Source organism: Stegodyphus dumicola, chromosome 11, assembly GCF_044657685.1.
Source record: "Stegodyphus dumicola isolate Sdum_Otavi_A_Nest chromosome 11, ASM4465768v1".
Classification (NCBI taxonomy): Eukaryota; Metazoa; Arthropoda; class Arachnida; order Araneae; family Eresidae; genus Stegodyphus; species Stegodyphus dumicola.
In genome coordinates this window covers 17,937,023-17,954,167 of record NC_140778.1, presented here as the reverse complement: position 1 = coordinate 17,954,167, position 17,145 = coordinate 17,937,023, and the positions used below count along the sequence as shown (strand labels likewise).

General features: G+C 33.8%; 1 protein-coding gene across 2 annotated transcripts in view; it reads right to left on the bottom strand.

Moving 5' to 3' along the window:
* Positions 1-3,617, bottom strand: part of LOC146993816 (protein FAM200C-like) — a 133,802-nt gene extending 130,185 nt beyond the window's left edge. For both annotated transcript variants that reach the window (XR_015043811.1, XM_085826406.1), the window contains exon 1: positions 3,178-3,617. Coding sequence is in view for 1 of the 2 variants with exons in the window: in XM_085826406.1 (XP_085682532.1) it covers positions 3,178-3,209 (32 nt within the window). In the remaining variant the exon portion in view is untranslated. The remainder of the gene's footprint in view (positions 1-3,177) is intronic.
* Positions 3,618-17,145: the final 13,528 nt, after the last annotated feature.

Below are 17,145 nucleotides of genomic sequence, written 5' to 3'. Positions count from 1 at the left end.
TGTTTCTTATATTTTCTTAACATGCAGTGAATTATCTCCTAAGGGCATTCCGTGGAAGTGTTAGTAATCAGTTTGATACATGTAGACTCAAAGACGGGTTTCCTTCAGATGTTAAATGCCTGTTTCTCGACCTAGCCCAAATAGCTTTTTACATTTTGTTAATTGCAAACGGTCACTCGCGTCACTGCATAGTTAAATTGGAAGTGTTCCGAGAGGTGGTTTGGTTTATGGTTTATATGATTTTGGCAAAGCCTCTGAAACTATCTGCCCAAAGGGATGGATGAATTCGTGGAGGACTGTCTAAGAAAAACTAGCTCGTATACACGTTACGCATGGCGAAAACCACGAAAACGCCCATGAAGCTAGCGCGTTCGGGGGATTTAACTTAGGACCGAACTACTATGTTCAGCGACTTCTATACTCGGCGCAGGAAATCAGTTAAACAGTTAATAAATAATTAAATTTTAGGCTCTAGTTTCATTTGACGAATATTAACGATTTTACCGCGAAAAATTAATAATAGAATATTTTAAATCGATATAAATTATTTAATTATTTTAAAACTACTCAATCTAACGCAAAATACCGTTAAATTAAATGTCAAACACACAAATAGAAGATATAAACCTGGAATATAGATGGACAGAAATAATAAACAAACAAGAAAGAAAGAGAGAAAGATAGAGAGAGGTGAGACTAATCAGAGTAAAATTATTTATGACGAATTAAGATTAAAAGAATTTTAAAATGCAATAATTCAGCAACCTAGTTTTATTTATCTCTATCAAGAAGAAATACCTCATATGGGGAAAATATTATACGTGATAAGTAAAGTGGTAAAAGCATACAGTACCATGTTTTTACTATTTGAACATTTTTAAAGATCTGAATGATAAGTTTATATCAGTCAAATACTTTATTAGTTACTTATCTCAATCTATCTGTACATATATCTATCTATACACACGTATTCACTGCTGGACATTACATGCCCATGCTCGATTCATAGGTCCACTGTCCCACTAAGAGAAAAAACTTTGACTTATGAAACTTACTAGCAAGTCTACCAGAGAAATGAAAATAGGCTTTACATCTAAATCCCGCACATTTTCATGAAACATTAAGATTTTTATTCGTACATTTATTTTTTTATTTTCTCTTGAATTTTGTTCCAACAAATATTTCAGAAGTCATTCCTACATGTAAATGCATGTTTGTGTCTTGTAAACCTGAGGCGCACCATTGATCATGTGGATAAGATCGCAGAATACTGGAGGTTTTATCGAACTTATCATCCGAACTGTAATTTCCATTATTTATATACAAAAACGTTTTAGGAGCATAAAAACAACAATACGGATTGCTGAAAAGTCGAATCTTCAGCTCGTAACTGGTGATAAAAAACAATGTACAATAACAAAATGTTACTGTATGATGTTTATTATAGCTTAAATAAACAATTCTGTTTTTGCTCAAACACAGCGTTAAAAATACCATGTGGTTGACATGAAGCCACCAAATTTTCATTTGAATTATGATTCGCATATTATTGCATCATAATATTAGTTAACAGTGGAAAACCTAGGTATTTAAAAAAAACGTAAACTAGTTTTTTTTTTTTTTTTTTTTTTTTTTTTTTTTTTTTTTTTTTTGTAAAATGACAATATTTCTCCTTTGGCCACGTTTGAATTATCCATTTGACATTAGGCATCGAGAAGGTGGCAAGAGGCCTTAATGTTCAAGGAATGATTAGTATTGGCAATAAATTTACAATACTATTATAAGATTAGACATAATAAATTTGACAACATGAATGCATTATATGAAAATAGCACGGAATTTGCATTCTTATCTGTAGAATGTTATGCTATATTCTCGATTATCCGTATGAAGAATACCCGTTCTGCAATCTGAACCTAGAGGCCGTCGAAGCAATCTTACTCTACCAGCGAATATATTTTCATTCAGTTAATTTGCAGAAATTTTAATCTCTTTAAGTGCAGTTTTACATTATTTTGATTACCAGTAAAAACGAACAGAAGGAACTCATCTGAAAATCTACAAATTGACGTAGAAATCATATTGAAAGATTTGAGGATACAGATGAGACTAATTATATGACCTTTTGCCTTACAATCGTTATTAGGATATTTTATTTTCAAAATTAAGTTTTTGCACTTATTGAAGCTTGTATAATGATCAGTGAAATCGCTGGAAACTTCCGGTATTAAATCAGTGCAAACATTGATTACAGACTTGTTAATTAAAAAAATTAATTTAAGAAAAAAATCATGTAACAGAATACGGATAATTTTTTTTATTCAGAATCAATTTTCCGTACGTAGTTGAGTCACTTAAATTTGTGATAACGTTTTACTAACATTTAAAAAAATAAATGAAACTTATACAAATTGGACTGCCAAATACTTCAGAAAATTATTTCTTAAATTTAAAAAAAAAAATTATTTTTTTCATGAGATATATCTGACATCGAAACAGGTTCCGATTCGATAATGCCATGGATTTTTAAAATTATGATTACAGTTTGAAATTATACTTGTTACATGAAATATTTTAAATAAATGTTTAATGACTAGTTTCCTCGTAAACTATTGTACTGTATGAATTTTAAAACACAAGATAAAAGTTGCTGATCTGCTTCGTTGATTTATTTAAATCAAACTGCACTGCTTACTAAATGCAGAGCGGTGGCTTTCAAATTAATTTTAGTTTTTCCTTTACTGCTGTTCATTGAAAAAGCTTTTCAAAACTTATTTCACAATTTCGATTTACAGTGTGTGTCACGATGTTTCGACAATTGATACCAAATTGACGTCATTTTAAAGAATTTCCAAAGTCCTTATCTAACGATGCAATCAAAAGTACATACGTAAATCTGATTCTTTATGTAAAAAAGAATTAGCAGTTCCAAGATTTTTAAAACTTTCAAAAAGCATTTATTAAAGCTTTAAAAAGTTGAATTCAGGAGCTGGATTCATTTCATTCAGGAGGTCTTTTCTTAAATCCGACAGAAAGGTTATATCAATTAAAATATTTCAGCAATAGTAAAGTTTTCCTGCTAAACTTTCAAATGTTAAAACTGTTGTAAAACATTTTATAGCCTCGGAAATTTCACAACACATTAATAAATATAGAGAGAAAAATGATTCTTCTTACCTTGTATCCAGCGCAGCATCAAGCGAGATCATACCTAATTAACTTGTAATCCAAAATAGGTGTAGACGGAAATTGTAAGATCACAAAACACATTCTTTATTAATACATAAAAATAGATGAAAATTCATTAGTATTCCAAATACATATTGAAAAATGAGTTATATTATAGAGAGTGTCATATTATTGTCCTTTCCTGAAGGAGTGAGAAAAGTAAGTGTAAGAATAAGCGAGTTACACAGTTAACTCTTCAGCAGGGTTTCCAGTTCACACAGTTTATCGCGATATTGGCGACAGTCCATCACTATATGCAAACCAACGAAAACATGTAAGATAAATTATTGTAATGTTTTAACGTATTAATTATTAATATAGTTTTATCAGCCGTTTTCTATAATTTTTAACTTCACGAACGCCTGTCCCATGTCGTTTGGGGACTCGATCTGGATCAAACATCCAGTGTTCACCAGTTGTGATGTTCCCCCACTATAAGCAAAAACGTCGTTAGTCTTACACGTGCTCCAATAATACACGAAGCTGCATAATTATCCTGGTTAATAAGAAAAGAGGAAAAAACTTCTCGGATATTTGCTTAAATATTAGCATTCAGAAGCTATTGCATACATGTTTTCTGTTTGATTCATTAATGCGCAGGAGTCCAGCCTTTTAGCTTCCCTCGACTATTCTGCAAAAGATAAAATATTTTGGCGGAAAAATATTTTGAATCGAAATTTATATCAATAAATTCGATTTCCCGCTGAAATCATCTTAAACTGGAGGCGCATATATTGACTTAAAACACAAAGATGTTTGCCCACGTTTCGCATTTACTACACAATGCAAATTTGCTTCTCTTTCCTTTAATATCAATAATTAAAATATATATCTTACATCTTTTAGATATATATAACAGCTAAAATTTAAAATTACAAGGAAAAGAGAATATAAAAATACTAAGACAAATTTTTAAAAAGAGTTTAAATATAAAACATATGCAACTATTAAATTTTAGAAGGAAGTAAGATGTAAATTGAAATGTTAATAAAATATGTTGACATTTCTTACAAATATTTTAAACTAAATAAAATGTGAATAAATTTAAAATAATAAAAACTAAATAAGCAGTATAGAAAAATGCAAATTAATTATTCATTTTAATGCTTCAAATCGACTCGTAAATGGCGACTAATTTACAACATTAAAATTAAAACTAGAGTACTGCCTCATGTTTCGTTCCCTTTGATTTTTTTGAGCAACAACAAATTTTAAAAGAAATATAAAAATGAAAATAATAATATTAATAATATGTTATAAAAATTAATATATATATTGATATTTATATCAATATATATATTAATTTTTATAACATATTGATATAAATAGATAGATATGTAGACGACACTGCAGACGTTAATCTGGAATACATGCAAGCGTGGTTACAAGTGAAAATATTATCCACATGGAAAGCACCATACATTTTAGGAATTAAAGTCCGAATTTCAGGCATTACACTAAAAGGCTAACTACCTCAAACAACAATCAAAATTTTAGAATTTTAAAAGCCTCTTCTTCCTTTGAATAATTAAGCAAGAAAGAAACTTCGTTAAGCATGTTTTCCAGGTAATGTAAGGAGTAGCAAAGACGTCGCAAAGCAATCGGACGTTCTGCGTTGAGGTGGTGGTAACTTTTATGACGTCTATTTTCTATAATGATAACTTCGTTCCTAAATTAAACAAGAAGTGGTTCTTTTAATGTGCCAAAACGTTTACTTCCCGGATACCCGCTCTATGCAGGCCCATTGCCCGAATGGGCCGGCATCAACCCAGTAAAGTAATGTGTGAATATACTAGAGACTTTTGGTATCTGAGAAGCGAGTCCTTCAAATGAAGCTTAGAAAAAAGCGCTTTTTGCGGGGGATGTAAATATTGGATTTTATATTTTTTTCGATTGCATTCTGTAGTTACGAAACAGTTTCAGGCTGCATTTCTTGTGGGGACGTCAGATAACTTTAAATAGATATTACCGGGTTCTCATAACGCTTCTCTTATTCGGTGCTTTCTGCAGAACGGAAGGATTATCTGAATTTGGAGTATTTTTATCAGTTGGAGCGAAAAGGTAAGAAAAGTGTGATTGAGTGGTTTATGGAGAAAAGTTTGATTGCAAGATCGTCAAAATGCCCAAATTGTGAAACTGGTGTGAAACTACTAGAGCGAAAGAACTGTATAGATAGATGATTTTGAGTGGATGTGGAAAGTTAATCGAGGCGAATGTAAGCATCGAATTACAAGGCCTGTTCGAAAGCACTCATGGTTTGCAAACAGTAAACTGAGCATGTGCGGTGTTTTCCGAGTTACCTATATGTGGTTGGGTAAGTGCGGGAATGATTTTATACAATTGGAATTAGGTATTGCTAAAATACGGTGACAGATTGAAAAAAGTTTTTGCAGGGAATTGTGTATGGAGTTATGCTTGAAGGAGAATGATGTTGGCTGGATTGTGAAAATTAGTGAAAATAAATTTGGTAAGGAAAAATATCATAGAGGGAAAAGATTCGAAGAGAGATGGGTGTTTGGCTTGCTTGAAAGAGAGACGGATAAATGTGTGTTTAGAGTGGTTGAAAGCAGAGGAGCGACTCATTGTTGGAAATTATTAAACAGAATGTTCTGCCTGTATCAACTGTTATATCTGATTGCTGGAAAGCCAACGACTGTCCCGAGTCCGAAGGATATGCTCACTTAAGTCTAACATAATCTCCACAAAAGTCTAACAAAATGCAGACGATTATTTTTGCAGTAGAATAAATTTTCCGCACATAGTGGAGTCACGTAAATTATGTCAGACTTATTAGACCTTAATATAAAAGTATTAAAATTGGGACATTCGCGTTCATTAATATTGATCAATATTAATATTTAGCTTCGATAAATTTTGAAGAAGATCGGTGATTACCTTTACCTAACGTTTAAACAAATGAATGCAGCTTATACAGGTTGGACTCTCAAATACGTCGGTAATTTCGTTTTCCAAATTTCTTCATGTAATATATTTGATATGGAAACAAGTTTCGTTTCGATAATGCCATAGATTTTTAAAATTATATTTAGAGTTTGAGATTTTACGCGATATGAAACAAATTGATAACCCAATTTATTACCTATTAGTTTTTCGTCTATCTGTGTGCTATTTAAATTTAAAATTGTTAATAACTCGCAATACAAATTCTTAATTCTGCAAATTTTTTAAGTCAAACTGCTTTGCCTGCTTTTGTTGCTGCTTTTGTTGAAAAGTTCAACAAAGCGGTAGCTTTGGAATAAAATGGGGTTGTTTTATTTTTACTATTTTTTTGTATTCACATTGTTAGGTTTAGTTTGCCTTTCATCGCAAAAGTATTCAATTCCTGAACACGCGTGTGTGACGATGATTCAGCAAGATGTAAAATGGACGGGATTCTAAAATAATAGGTCTAGGAATGCGTTCTCAATAAGATGCGTAAATGCGCATTCTTTAAGCGAAACAAAATAACAATTTGAAAAGCTTGCATTTTTTTCAAATAATTGATTTAGGCTTTAAAAAGCTGAAGTTTCGTTCAGGAGCGCTGTCCTAAAGCCCCACAGGAAACGTTTACCTAATCAACTATTGAAATAACTGTGAAGGCTTTCTGCTAAACGTTTAGATGTTAAAACATATTGCAAGTACAGCTTGGTAAGTATTAATCTAGTTTTATCAGGAAGTTTTCTATTTTTTTTTATCGTCACGAATATCCATCCTATTTCTTTTGGTGATGCGTACTGAATCAAACTACCAGTGTTTAGCAATTTTGCCCGTCGTCTTCTGGTAGATCCCCCACTATAAGCAAAAAAGGCTTAATATTTAATTTTCTACGTACTCCAATAATACACGAAGCTACATATATACGGAGGCAAGTGATTAAAGAAAAAGGAAGTTTCTCATTCTGGGATACTCGCTTAAATACAGGCATTCAGCACCTGTAGCACAGAGCGGGGGTCAGGGTAAAGTTGCTTACGTCTATGATCCTCATTCTTCGATTCTGGTCCGCTGCTTAGGGAGATTATATTTCAAACTCATCTAATATTCACACTATTTTGCTCGAATGTATTTTTTATTTATTTATTTTTGCACAAATCACTTTATTTATAACTTTTCACATAAAACAGTAATAATATCTCGATCATTACAACACCAAGAAACACTGCGAATCTACTTAACGTCATTGTTATACATACATACATTCATCGTAGCCAGTTTAAAAAAATAAAAAAAACTTCAGAAACTTTTTTTTTCTATTCTTGTCGGTGTGGGGGCTCGATCCGTTCCCCAAGAAAGGAGCATGCGTCGTTAGCTGGACGTAGGATTTTTGGTAACAGACATCGATTCTATATGTTACGTTTATTCTGAAAAAACCTTTTTTTGAATCTTTATCTACCAGTTTGTTCACACGCAAATATGTCATAAAGTATTTAAAAACCCATACCGTATCAGTATTAAAATGGTGGTTTATCGTTTTGAATAAGACCGCTCTATGAATTTAGGTAAAGCGGTGCCTGTCGATTATACTATATTTTATTTTATTTTATTTTATTTTATTTTTGCGTTTTAGATTAATAGCTAAGTATTTTAGCGTGTCGTTCATCCAGAAATGTTTTTCGAATTTAGTATATGTGTGAAAAGTATCCACTATTTAAATGTTTTACGATGTCTGGGACATTAGTGTCCGGAGCGCTGTGAGCATCCACTCTTTTTTGCCTATGAAATACTCGACGAAGACTGGAATATCAAGTCCTACGCAGCATTTCTTCACTAAAGTCAGAAAATGCAGAGCCCAGACAGCGTTCCGCTCAGCCCGCATACTAGGAGTATTTCACTCAATTGAACTGTATTGAAAAGCAAACTCAGGACTTTACTACTTTTACTACTTACTACTTTACGTAGTCGGATTCAAATGATTATTTTCTCGCTCCTGCCTGAACGTCATCTCATCACACTCTCACTATTAATCTCAAGTGTTCACATCTTTATGGTGAAACTATTATAAACAGTCGTTATGTGTAAGGCTCCTAGAGGGGTTCCGTGATAAGCTCTGGTAAGAGTAGGATAAATTCCTGCTGAACACCAGAATACGCAACTAAAGCATCGAGCGTCCACTAGAGGATTGGGAGATTCTCGTGTTCGCAGGAACAGGATTTCTAGAGAATGAGGTTTGAAGAAACTTTTGCGATTCCGTGGAGAATACGCTTTCGCTGGATATTATTATTTACTCGGGAGAAATTATATATAAAATGTATCCACTTCGTATGCTTGCGAACTTGTCTTTTTTCCCAGAAAACTCATTGTTCAATGTAAAACACAATTTACTACCTCTATTCTCACACATGTATGGTTTAAGATCTTATTTCGATTTGTGGGTATGAGTGTTACGAATATAATTACTGATTAACACAACGTACTACATCGGTGTCCTACGGATCCAGTTATATCTTGTATACCACATCAAAGGTCCGATCTGTGATGGGATTGCAAAGAAAATTTTCCGTAAGAGATAAGCAACTGACGAGGAGAGAACAGTTATGTATTAATCGTTTTATTTTTTTTAAGCTTAAGTTGTTTTGCTTATTTCAGTTTTGATTTGTAATTGAAGTTTTAATCTTTTTTTGTTGTTTAAAGTTGGTTGTAAGTTTAAATTGTAACTTTTGGTAAACTTTAATTTTGGTTAGGTTGCTTTAAAAGTTCTGAGCTGAAGTTGTTTAACTTTAATTTGAGTTTAGGAACTTAGGATTTTTGGGTTATGTATCTTGTTGTTTTGACCGTTAAGGTTGTTTAGCTTTAATTTTATTTTAAAGCCTTGCTGTTGCACTTTTGGTGTGTTAATTTTTTTTTCTTAACCTTAAATAATTTAATTTGTATCCCTCTTTCTTTTAAAGTTAAACGAATACATACTTTCTGACTGGCGGTAGAAGAAAAAAAAATTGATTGTATTTGCATTTCATTTTGGATAATATATGTGTAGACTTAAATTGTGGCTGAGGAAACAATTATTACAGTGCTGACATTATTATTATGAATTATAATGTTGTGTAATTAGTAGCTTCATTTTTTTAATTTCCCAAAGTCATTTTGTATTAACTTGGCTCAGAGATTTTTTACCCCTTGCCCTCGGCTTGGATTTCTTTCATGGAAAATCTTATCAGCGGTTATACTGCACCCCAAAATTCCTTTCCTAAACGAAACACCACATGTGGGGGGGCGAAGTGCAGGATGGATATACCATATCTTTTTCACGAAAAGAGGACCCTGTTTTGCTGGACCAGGCAAGCATGGAGATGTTCTACAGCATACTTACGGTGGGGGAAATATCCGTTGAGCTAGAAGATCTGCATTATCGACTGGGACCCTGGGCGAGGCTAGTTTCTTCCCCCCTTGTTTCCGTCTGCAGATCTGATGACACATTGGTGTGGCCTTGGAAGTTGAATGATGGAATAGCGAGAAACGGCTCGTCTGGTAGTCGGGAAAACCCCTTCCCGTGAAGATTCCTAGCGTTGGGTTGCTGGTTTTGGCTTTCTGCTGATCAACATCTACGCCAAGTTTTCAAGAAACGCGCCAGCTATTAAAACGGCTGCGCAGTGTTTTTCAGGGGCAGACGGAGAAAAGAAATTTCATGAGAACCTTCGAAGCACCAAAAAAAAAAAAAGATGTCAACTTTGCCGTGCAGCTTGGAGGGCAGCCGCATCGTAGACGATGCAACGTAAAATAACCTGCACCGAAGAGAGGCTTCAACATCTATAATTCTTGCGAAATTACGCTTTCATTGATGGCCTGTGGAGGGAAGACCTGTGTCCTACTGGGTTGAAGCAGCAATAGGACGGAAGCCTGGCCTCCGAAACAATAGCCTTTGTTAAATTTTATCAACTTAACCTTTTTTTCTACTTCCAGATCATTTTCCAAGTTTCCCATGAGACCAAATTGTTCGCCGTCGCCGTTCGCCTGTATCATGTAACCTAACATGTTGTATGATGGACCCCAAATCCCTAACTGTGAAAAGTATATGTTTATATATGTTGAAGAAGGGTATGTCATCCTTTTCTGTTGTTTCCTCAGGTTTTTAAATGACCGGTCACCACCAATTTAAAATGTAACTGTACTCTTACTAGTATCTCTATAAAATAAACGTTAGTTTGATTTTATTTAACCTGTTGTAATTATTGTGATTAACTCTTTACACTGCACCTTAAACATAGGACGGGTTTTGTTTTAAAACACAACGCAATTTTGAAATAAGATTTGTTTGCATATTTTGTTTTTATGTTACACTATGATAACAACTCTTATACAGTTTCATGATTGATACAATATTGGTTGAAATGTTCTGTTATGTTACACATAACACACAGTTACCTACCTCATAATCTAGTATGAACTTTGACAACAGTTATTTCACGTAAATTATGTTCAGTAGTAAATGTTACGTATGAATTTCTATAATGTTTTTATATAACAGAACAGATTGGCGTTCTTTGTTTCTAAAACTGAAGACAGGGGGATGGCTGGAGACCGGTCGGTATCGATACTGGTAAGTCTCTCAACGTTCACCCATTTGGCAAAGACACAATATCAAATTGAATAGTAAAAGCACTAGGAAATTAAGCTTTCTCATTTTTCAGCCTAATGTTTCAGGGTAGTATGCAGCAAATGAGCGCGTAGATCCTAAAAAATTTATCTACCTCAAGAATGTCGTACATCAGGATTTCTGTGAAATTTGCTAAGTTATTTCCTAAAGTTCGTTTATGAAATCTTCCATTTATCCGTGCGGTGAACTGTTTGATTTTTTAGATCCGAGTTCAGGCTTCTGTTCCTTATTAAATAGGGGGCACCTGTTAAACTCTAAAAGCCTTATTTTTCCAAATATGAAGTTTGTTTTGTAGCCTTTTTCACTGGCAGTACTCCGGCAGATGCATAGACAATAATAGGCCTAATAGCCGTGATAAAGATACTTCTCTTCAAGTTACTAGAAAGCTAATCATTTTTAGGCAGTTGGAAAAGGGTGAAATTATCAAAATCTCTCAAGCACACGTAGTTCAACCGAGATCAGATGTCGAGCGGTTGTCTGCAGTGTGTTTTCTAGTTTTCGATACCTGGCGTAATTAGAGACATCTTTTATAAACACAACTGAAAGAGAAAGCTTCCAAACAGAAAGGAAATGGGGACCAATCAAATAGTTTGATCTACTTCCCGGTCAGAAGAACTCCCTTGAATGCAAAATCGTGTCGCTGTACTCCCATGAGGCAGACTGAATTCGAATGCTTTCCGTGATTCAAATATTGCTTAAATCTGGCCGCTTTCGATACATATTTATGTAGGGATGATGGGAACTCTAAAAGGTATCTCATCTTAAGAATTCCGTCACGCGATTTAATCTTTTATAGTGTTGTCAAGAAATTCAAGATAGATTTGAAAGGAACAGCTAGATTTTAATTCATTTGTTGCCCAATTCCTACATTTATCTATTTTTGCATTTTCTAGATCAGTGTATCTCAACCGCCGGTCCGTGGGCAGTCACCGGTCCGTAAGAAATGTTTGCCAGGCTGCGAAATATCCAGAGCGTTCAAAATCCAAAGCGTTATCGGCCGACAACCGATATTGAAATCGCACTTACATTACAATAACAATAGTTTACTAAATTATTTTTGTCTTCATGATTTATTTATGTGAAAAAAATGTGCCAATGAATCGAATTATTAAACTTACCGGTCCGCGAGAACGTACCGAAATATTTTACCGACCCTTGGTGTAACTCCAGGTGAGAAACACTGTTCTAGATAATCTAAGACCAATCTTTAGTCTTTCATGCCAATAATTAATTATGCCACAAACTGGATTTTGAACATAAGATTATGTAGGCCGCACGAACACAAAGAAGGATATTTCAGAACACATTACTTCTCAAAAGAAAAAAAAAATGAAAATATCTGTGAGAAATTAAACTTATCCAGTTTACAGTTTGGATGAATACAAATAAGCAATATTTTAAAATTAAGACACAATAACACGCCGAATAAATAATTATAACTTCATTTGCGGTTTTGCAGCTGAAGATGGTCGTTCGGTAAAACCATCGAAACTAGTTCTGTGAAAATTTTGTAAATATAACGCTGATTCTTGTTGTTTAAGCAATATTTTGTTATAAGATTTACTTTTTCTAATTTCCTAAACTTGTAGGAGCAGCCATTTCTTTTCCAGAGTGTTAACATCCTCCTCAGACCTCTGACTTTCAAGGTGACGTTGAGCAGATTGAAGTTATTTAAAATTAAATTTTTCTGCTTTTAATCGAGAACATGATTGCTTATTCGCAAATTGTGTTTTCATTCTTTGAGTGTTTTTTTTTTGTTCGAGAAAATTGTACATTTATGACTTTTAATTAAAGATCTTGATTCTTTGTATCTAACAGTAAATTGCGTCAGATTATCTGATTTTATCAAAGAGATGAACGCTATCTACCTGCGGAGAACCATACTCCGAAGTCTTCTTCTAAATGAAAACTCAGATTTGATTCTCTATCTGCGTTTATATTGTTTTTTCCTGCCTGCCGAGAAATCTCTAGAACCTTGCATTTCTCGAAATTACTGAATGTCGTACAAGTTACATATAAGGGCAGGATATGTTTAAACTTCAATGTAGGGATCACTTATAGTAGCAAATACTGTTATACAGAACACGCAAATGTCACCAAATGATCACTTACTTTAGTGACTATTGGCAATATCTCGCCGAATTTGACGATGAAAGTAAGTCGCCAAAGCCATCACCAGCTTGCAAAAATCTCGTCATTATAGCAAGATAGTTATTTGCTTCACTGTTAAATAGAATTACTCTGTTATATAATGTTATATATGTCTATAACAAAGTTTTTTTCTCGAGTCCATTCATGTTACATTATGTAAAATTTGTAAAAATGTACACTATTGTAACCAGTGTCCTCTCTAAACTGCAAGTGTATGCACGCTCTCTCGTTACGGAAATTTAGAGCACAAGAAAAATTAGCAAGCGCGCAACCACACATGACTCTAATAAAACTAACAGTAAAAATAATAATTATAATTTCACACAAGTAATAATACTTAAATTTCTCACTTTAAAATATATTATATTAAATACACTGATTATATATTCATTGGTATTAAATACACGGGCTTTGTGTTGCCCCATACAAGTGCACGAAATGATGACGGTGCACTTGCACGTTTTACTAATTAGTAGTTAATATGTGCTTTGTTCGATAATATATCCAATCACATAGCTGCTTATGCATTGCACTGTAATTTCATATATTTATATATGAATCCTGAAATTTCGTAAATCTAGGAAAACCTGAAAGTGAATTTAAAATCGAATGTCTTAATGAAATAAATTAACTAAAAGTAAATTTGCAAATTCCATTTCGGGAAATATTTTTATACGACAAAGAAACTGGAATTATCTTTATTAGCTGTTGTGATGGACATGAAAATAATGATTTTGTTACTTAAATAAAAGAAAGACGGTGATTGGAAACTAGATTTTTTAAAAGGGCATATAAATAGTAAACCTCATGTACAGACGCTTAACAAATTCAGAAGCAAAAATCTCTAGCTACCGGCAAGAGGATTAGTACGTTTATTAGATGAGACCGGGGACAAATAAGAAAAGAAAACATCCATTCCTGAAAGAAGTGAAAATATTGAATGATAATGCATAGCTTGCAATTAAAACGAAGGCTTTTGAGTAGTAGGAAGAGACAGATTGATTCTGTCTGTACATGTTACTTAACAACAACTATTAATACTCGAGCGTCTAGCTCGCGCACGATGACAAGTATGCGTGGAAAAGATGAGAGCGTGAAACGTGAGAGAAGTCTCCGCTCCGAGAACATATTTTATCGCTGCAATCGGAATTCGAGTCTAGCCTTCAGTGTGGGCGGATTAGCTATTTGATGACCTCAACTGGATTGAAATAAAATGCATTCCGAATGGCTAGATAAATCAAGCATGGAGATATCCGCATTTCAATATCCTAGACAAACTTGACCCTAAAAATGAGAGAAACAACGTAAACTTTCTTTTTGATTTGATACAAGAATATGAAAAAAAAAATTAAAAATTTCGGAAAAAATAAAACTTTTTCTATTTTTGCGGCTCTGTTGTGGATACAGATATTGCTGAAATTTTTTCAAAGAAAATACACAGAGGTGCTGTATGACATTCAGCTTAATAGAAAATAGATGACGATTCTTTGTTGAAATTTTATAAATCATGCGCACCGAGAGACTACTATGCCTCACTGCATAGTCACGCGTTATTCATTGTCATCATTATTTGGTTCTAGGTATATGTGTATAAAAATATTTTCAATCGTGAAGCATATTTAAAGTAAAATTAGAACAAGAACATATTGAAATCTTACTGATAATTGAAAACCATCTCAATCGAACCAGACATTAATGCATTAGTTTCTCAAATTTAAGGTCGAATTTTACATTAATTTCATGATTTGTTGTAGTTACAGCCAAAATTTACAATGAAATTTTATATATGAAATGTGAAATAAAATGTCAAAATATTTCTGTGTTTCTGTCACTGCATTGAAAAAATCATAAATTAATTATTTTTTTTAAATTTATTTAATATACTTCTAAGTTTATTTTTGTCATCAGCCATCGTCAATGTAAGGCAGTGACGTTTTGCTATATTAATCAAGTAAATCACTGATTCACTTAAATTTTCTATATATGCGCTACATATTTCTGTATATCCGCTTTCTTGCATATAGCCCACAAAGAGCAAATTTGAAACATCGCAGTCAAACCCCTTAATTTCTCTATTACAGGTGAAATTAAAAAAAATTTCCTTCAGCAGTTAAACCTGAGAAAATCCAAGAATTTTCAATGAAACTTACGCAATTATGTGATTTGTATATTTAGAAGGTCACGAGTTTCCAGTGATATTAAGAAAATTATTTGTTTAGCCCAAAATATCTCATCTTCTTCCAGTGTGGCCCAGAGAAGCTAAAAGGCTGGATTTCTCTGCATCAAAGCATCAAAGAGAAAGGTGCCTTTATGCTGTATAGCTGCAGAAAGCCTGCATTCAATCGAGAAGAGTATGAGAGGTTTATCTTTCTTTGATCATTTCCCAGGGTAAATATGTGCTTCATGTACTACTGGAGAACGTGGAAATTTAAATATCAAGTCTTTTTTTTATTATAGTGGAGCACCCACCGGCAGCCGAGCGATAAAATTTCTGAGCACTGGTAGTTTGATCCAGGTCGAATACTTCTGCTTCACCTCAACCAACGTCTAACGATGTCATTACCTCAACGATTAAAATTTATCAGCGAAAAGCAAGACAGACGGATCTCCACTTTAATTTTCCTTCACTGCTGAATCTACTGTTGAACATTGCAGTTGAAAATTCCAACCTGAAGAGACCAAGAGCAACTGATTTTCATTACTAAACATGATAAAAACCGGAAAACGGACATGTTCTTGAAATCTGAATGTGCCACAAGCAACTTCCATTCGTCACCACAAATATATACCTGAAGCAACTAACTTGTGGGAGATTAACAACAGAATGTAATTAGGGGCAGTAAAGCATATTAGGAATATCTGCCTGAGGAAGCAAACCTTCTGTCTCCACACATGACAGATTTCTACATTACCTGACAGATCTTTTACCGATGGAGTCATCATTTCACCGTCATCAAAGTACTCTTCGTTCGTTAAATTATCCACAACAGGTGGTAAAGCAATTATAGCTGACACAATCTCCTTAGAAAACATATTTTCTGTGTCTCTTCGGCGGTGCGAAACACTTTAGGTCCGGAATTTCTGGAAACAATGGAAAGGGAAAAAATAATATTAATTATCACTTACTGCCAGCGATCTATTTATAGATTAATTGCATTTTTGTCGGACAGTCAGACAGCGATTCAGGCAATTGAAGATTACAGAAATAAATCTCCAACTGTACAAACAACAACGAGCGTTATATATTTAGCTCATATTCATCAGCTCATAAAAGACAATCATTGCAGAAACAGGCAGCCATTCACACAAGAATATATCAGATATATATTGAGTGTAAAGCAATCAAGACAAATTATAACGAAAACTATGATGCAGCTCATGGAATATGATAGTAAATAAACATGCTAAAAATATTTAAACGTAATAGTTATATATGCATCCAATGGGATCCTGAGTCAAACGAATAAAAACTACCTATGAACAACGCAATATAAATAGACACCAAATCATTATAAAAGTACCAATTGGAATTTTAACATAAAATAATTAAAAATGCATATAAAGAAACGCCTAATACATGCCTGGAACCGGCAAGATGGACGGGCGATCGAAGAAGAAGAAAGATGAGAGTGCTTTCTAGTTGATTCCTTGCTGTGCCGATTCCGTGCCCCGTGATGGATGTTGTGCTAGAACAGCATTGCGACGGAGCAAAACTAGTAAATCCGTAGGTGAAGTTCCGGTCCTTCATCCATTTTTCAATGTCCCTGCTTATTTAGGATATTTAGGACACCGTGAACAACATTCAGCTTCAGATCCTTGTTGGAAAGTGATGCGACATAGACCGAGAAAATATAGTACAGATAGAGACATTAAAACCTAATTCCGTAAGAGGGCACTTCACATGCATTATTCTTGTAGCTGTGGTGTCTAAGATGACGCCTACTTAAATGGAGACACAGGCGACGATGATAGCCCTGAAACATTTGTTATCGTAGAGAATTTGTATCAGAAACATGAATCAGTCATTTAACATTTTAGCAAGAAACGCCCGACATTGAATTATGTGTGCAGTTGTCAATTCCATGTCAGGGCATTTATTACAGTTTCTACAGGCTTTCTACCCTCTGTCTCCATTTCTAACTCTCTGTGATGACCATATCTAAGCTTGATTATAGTTT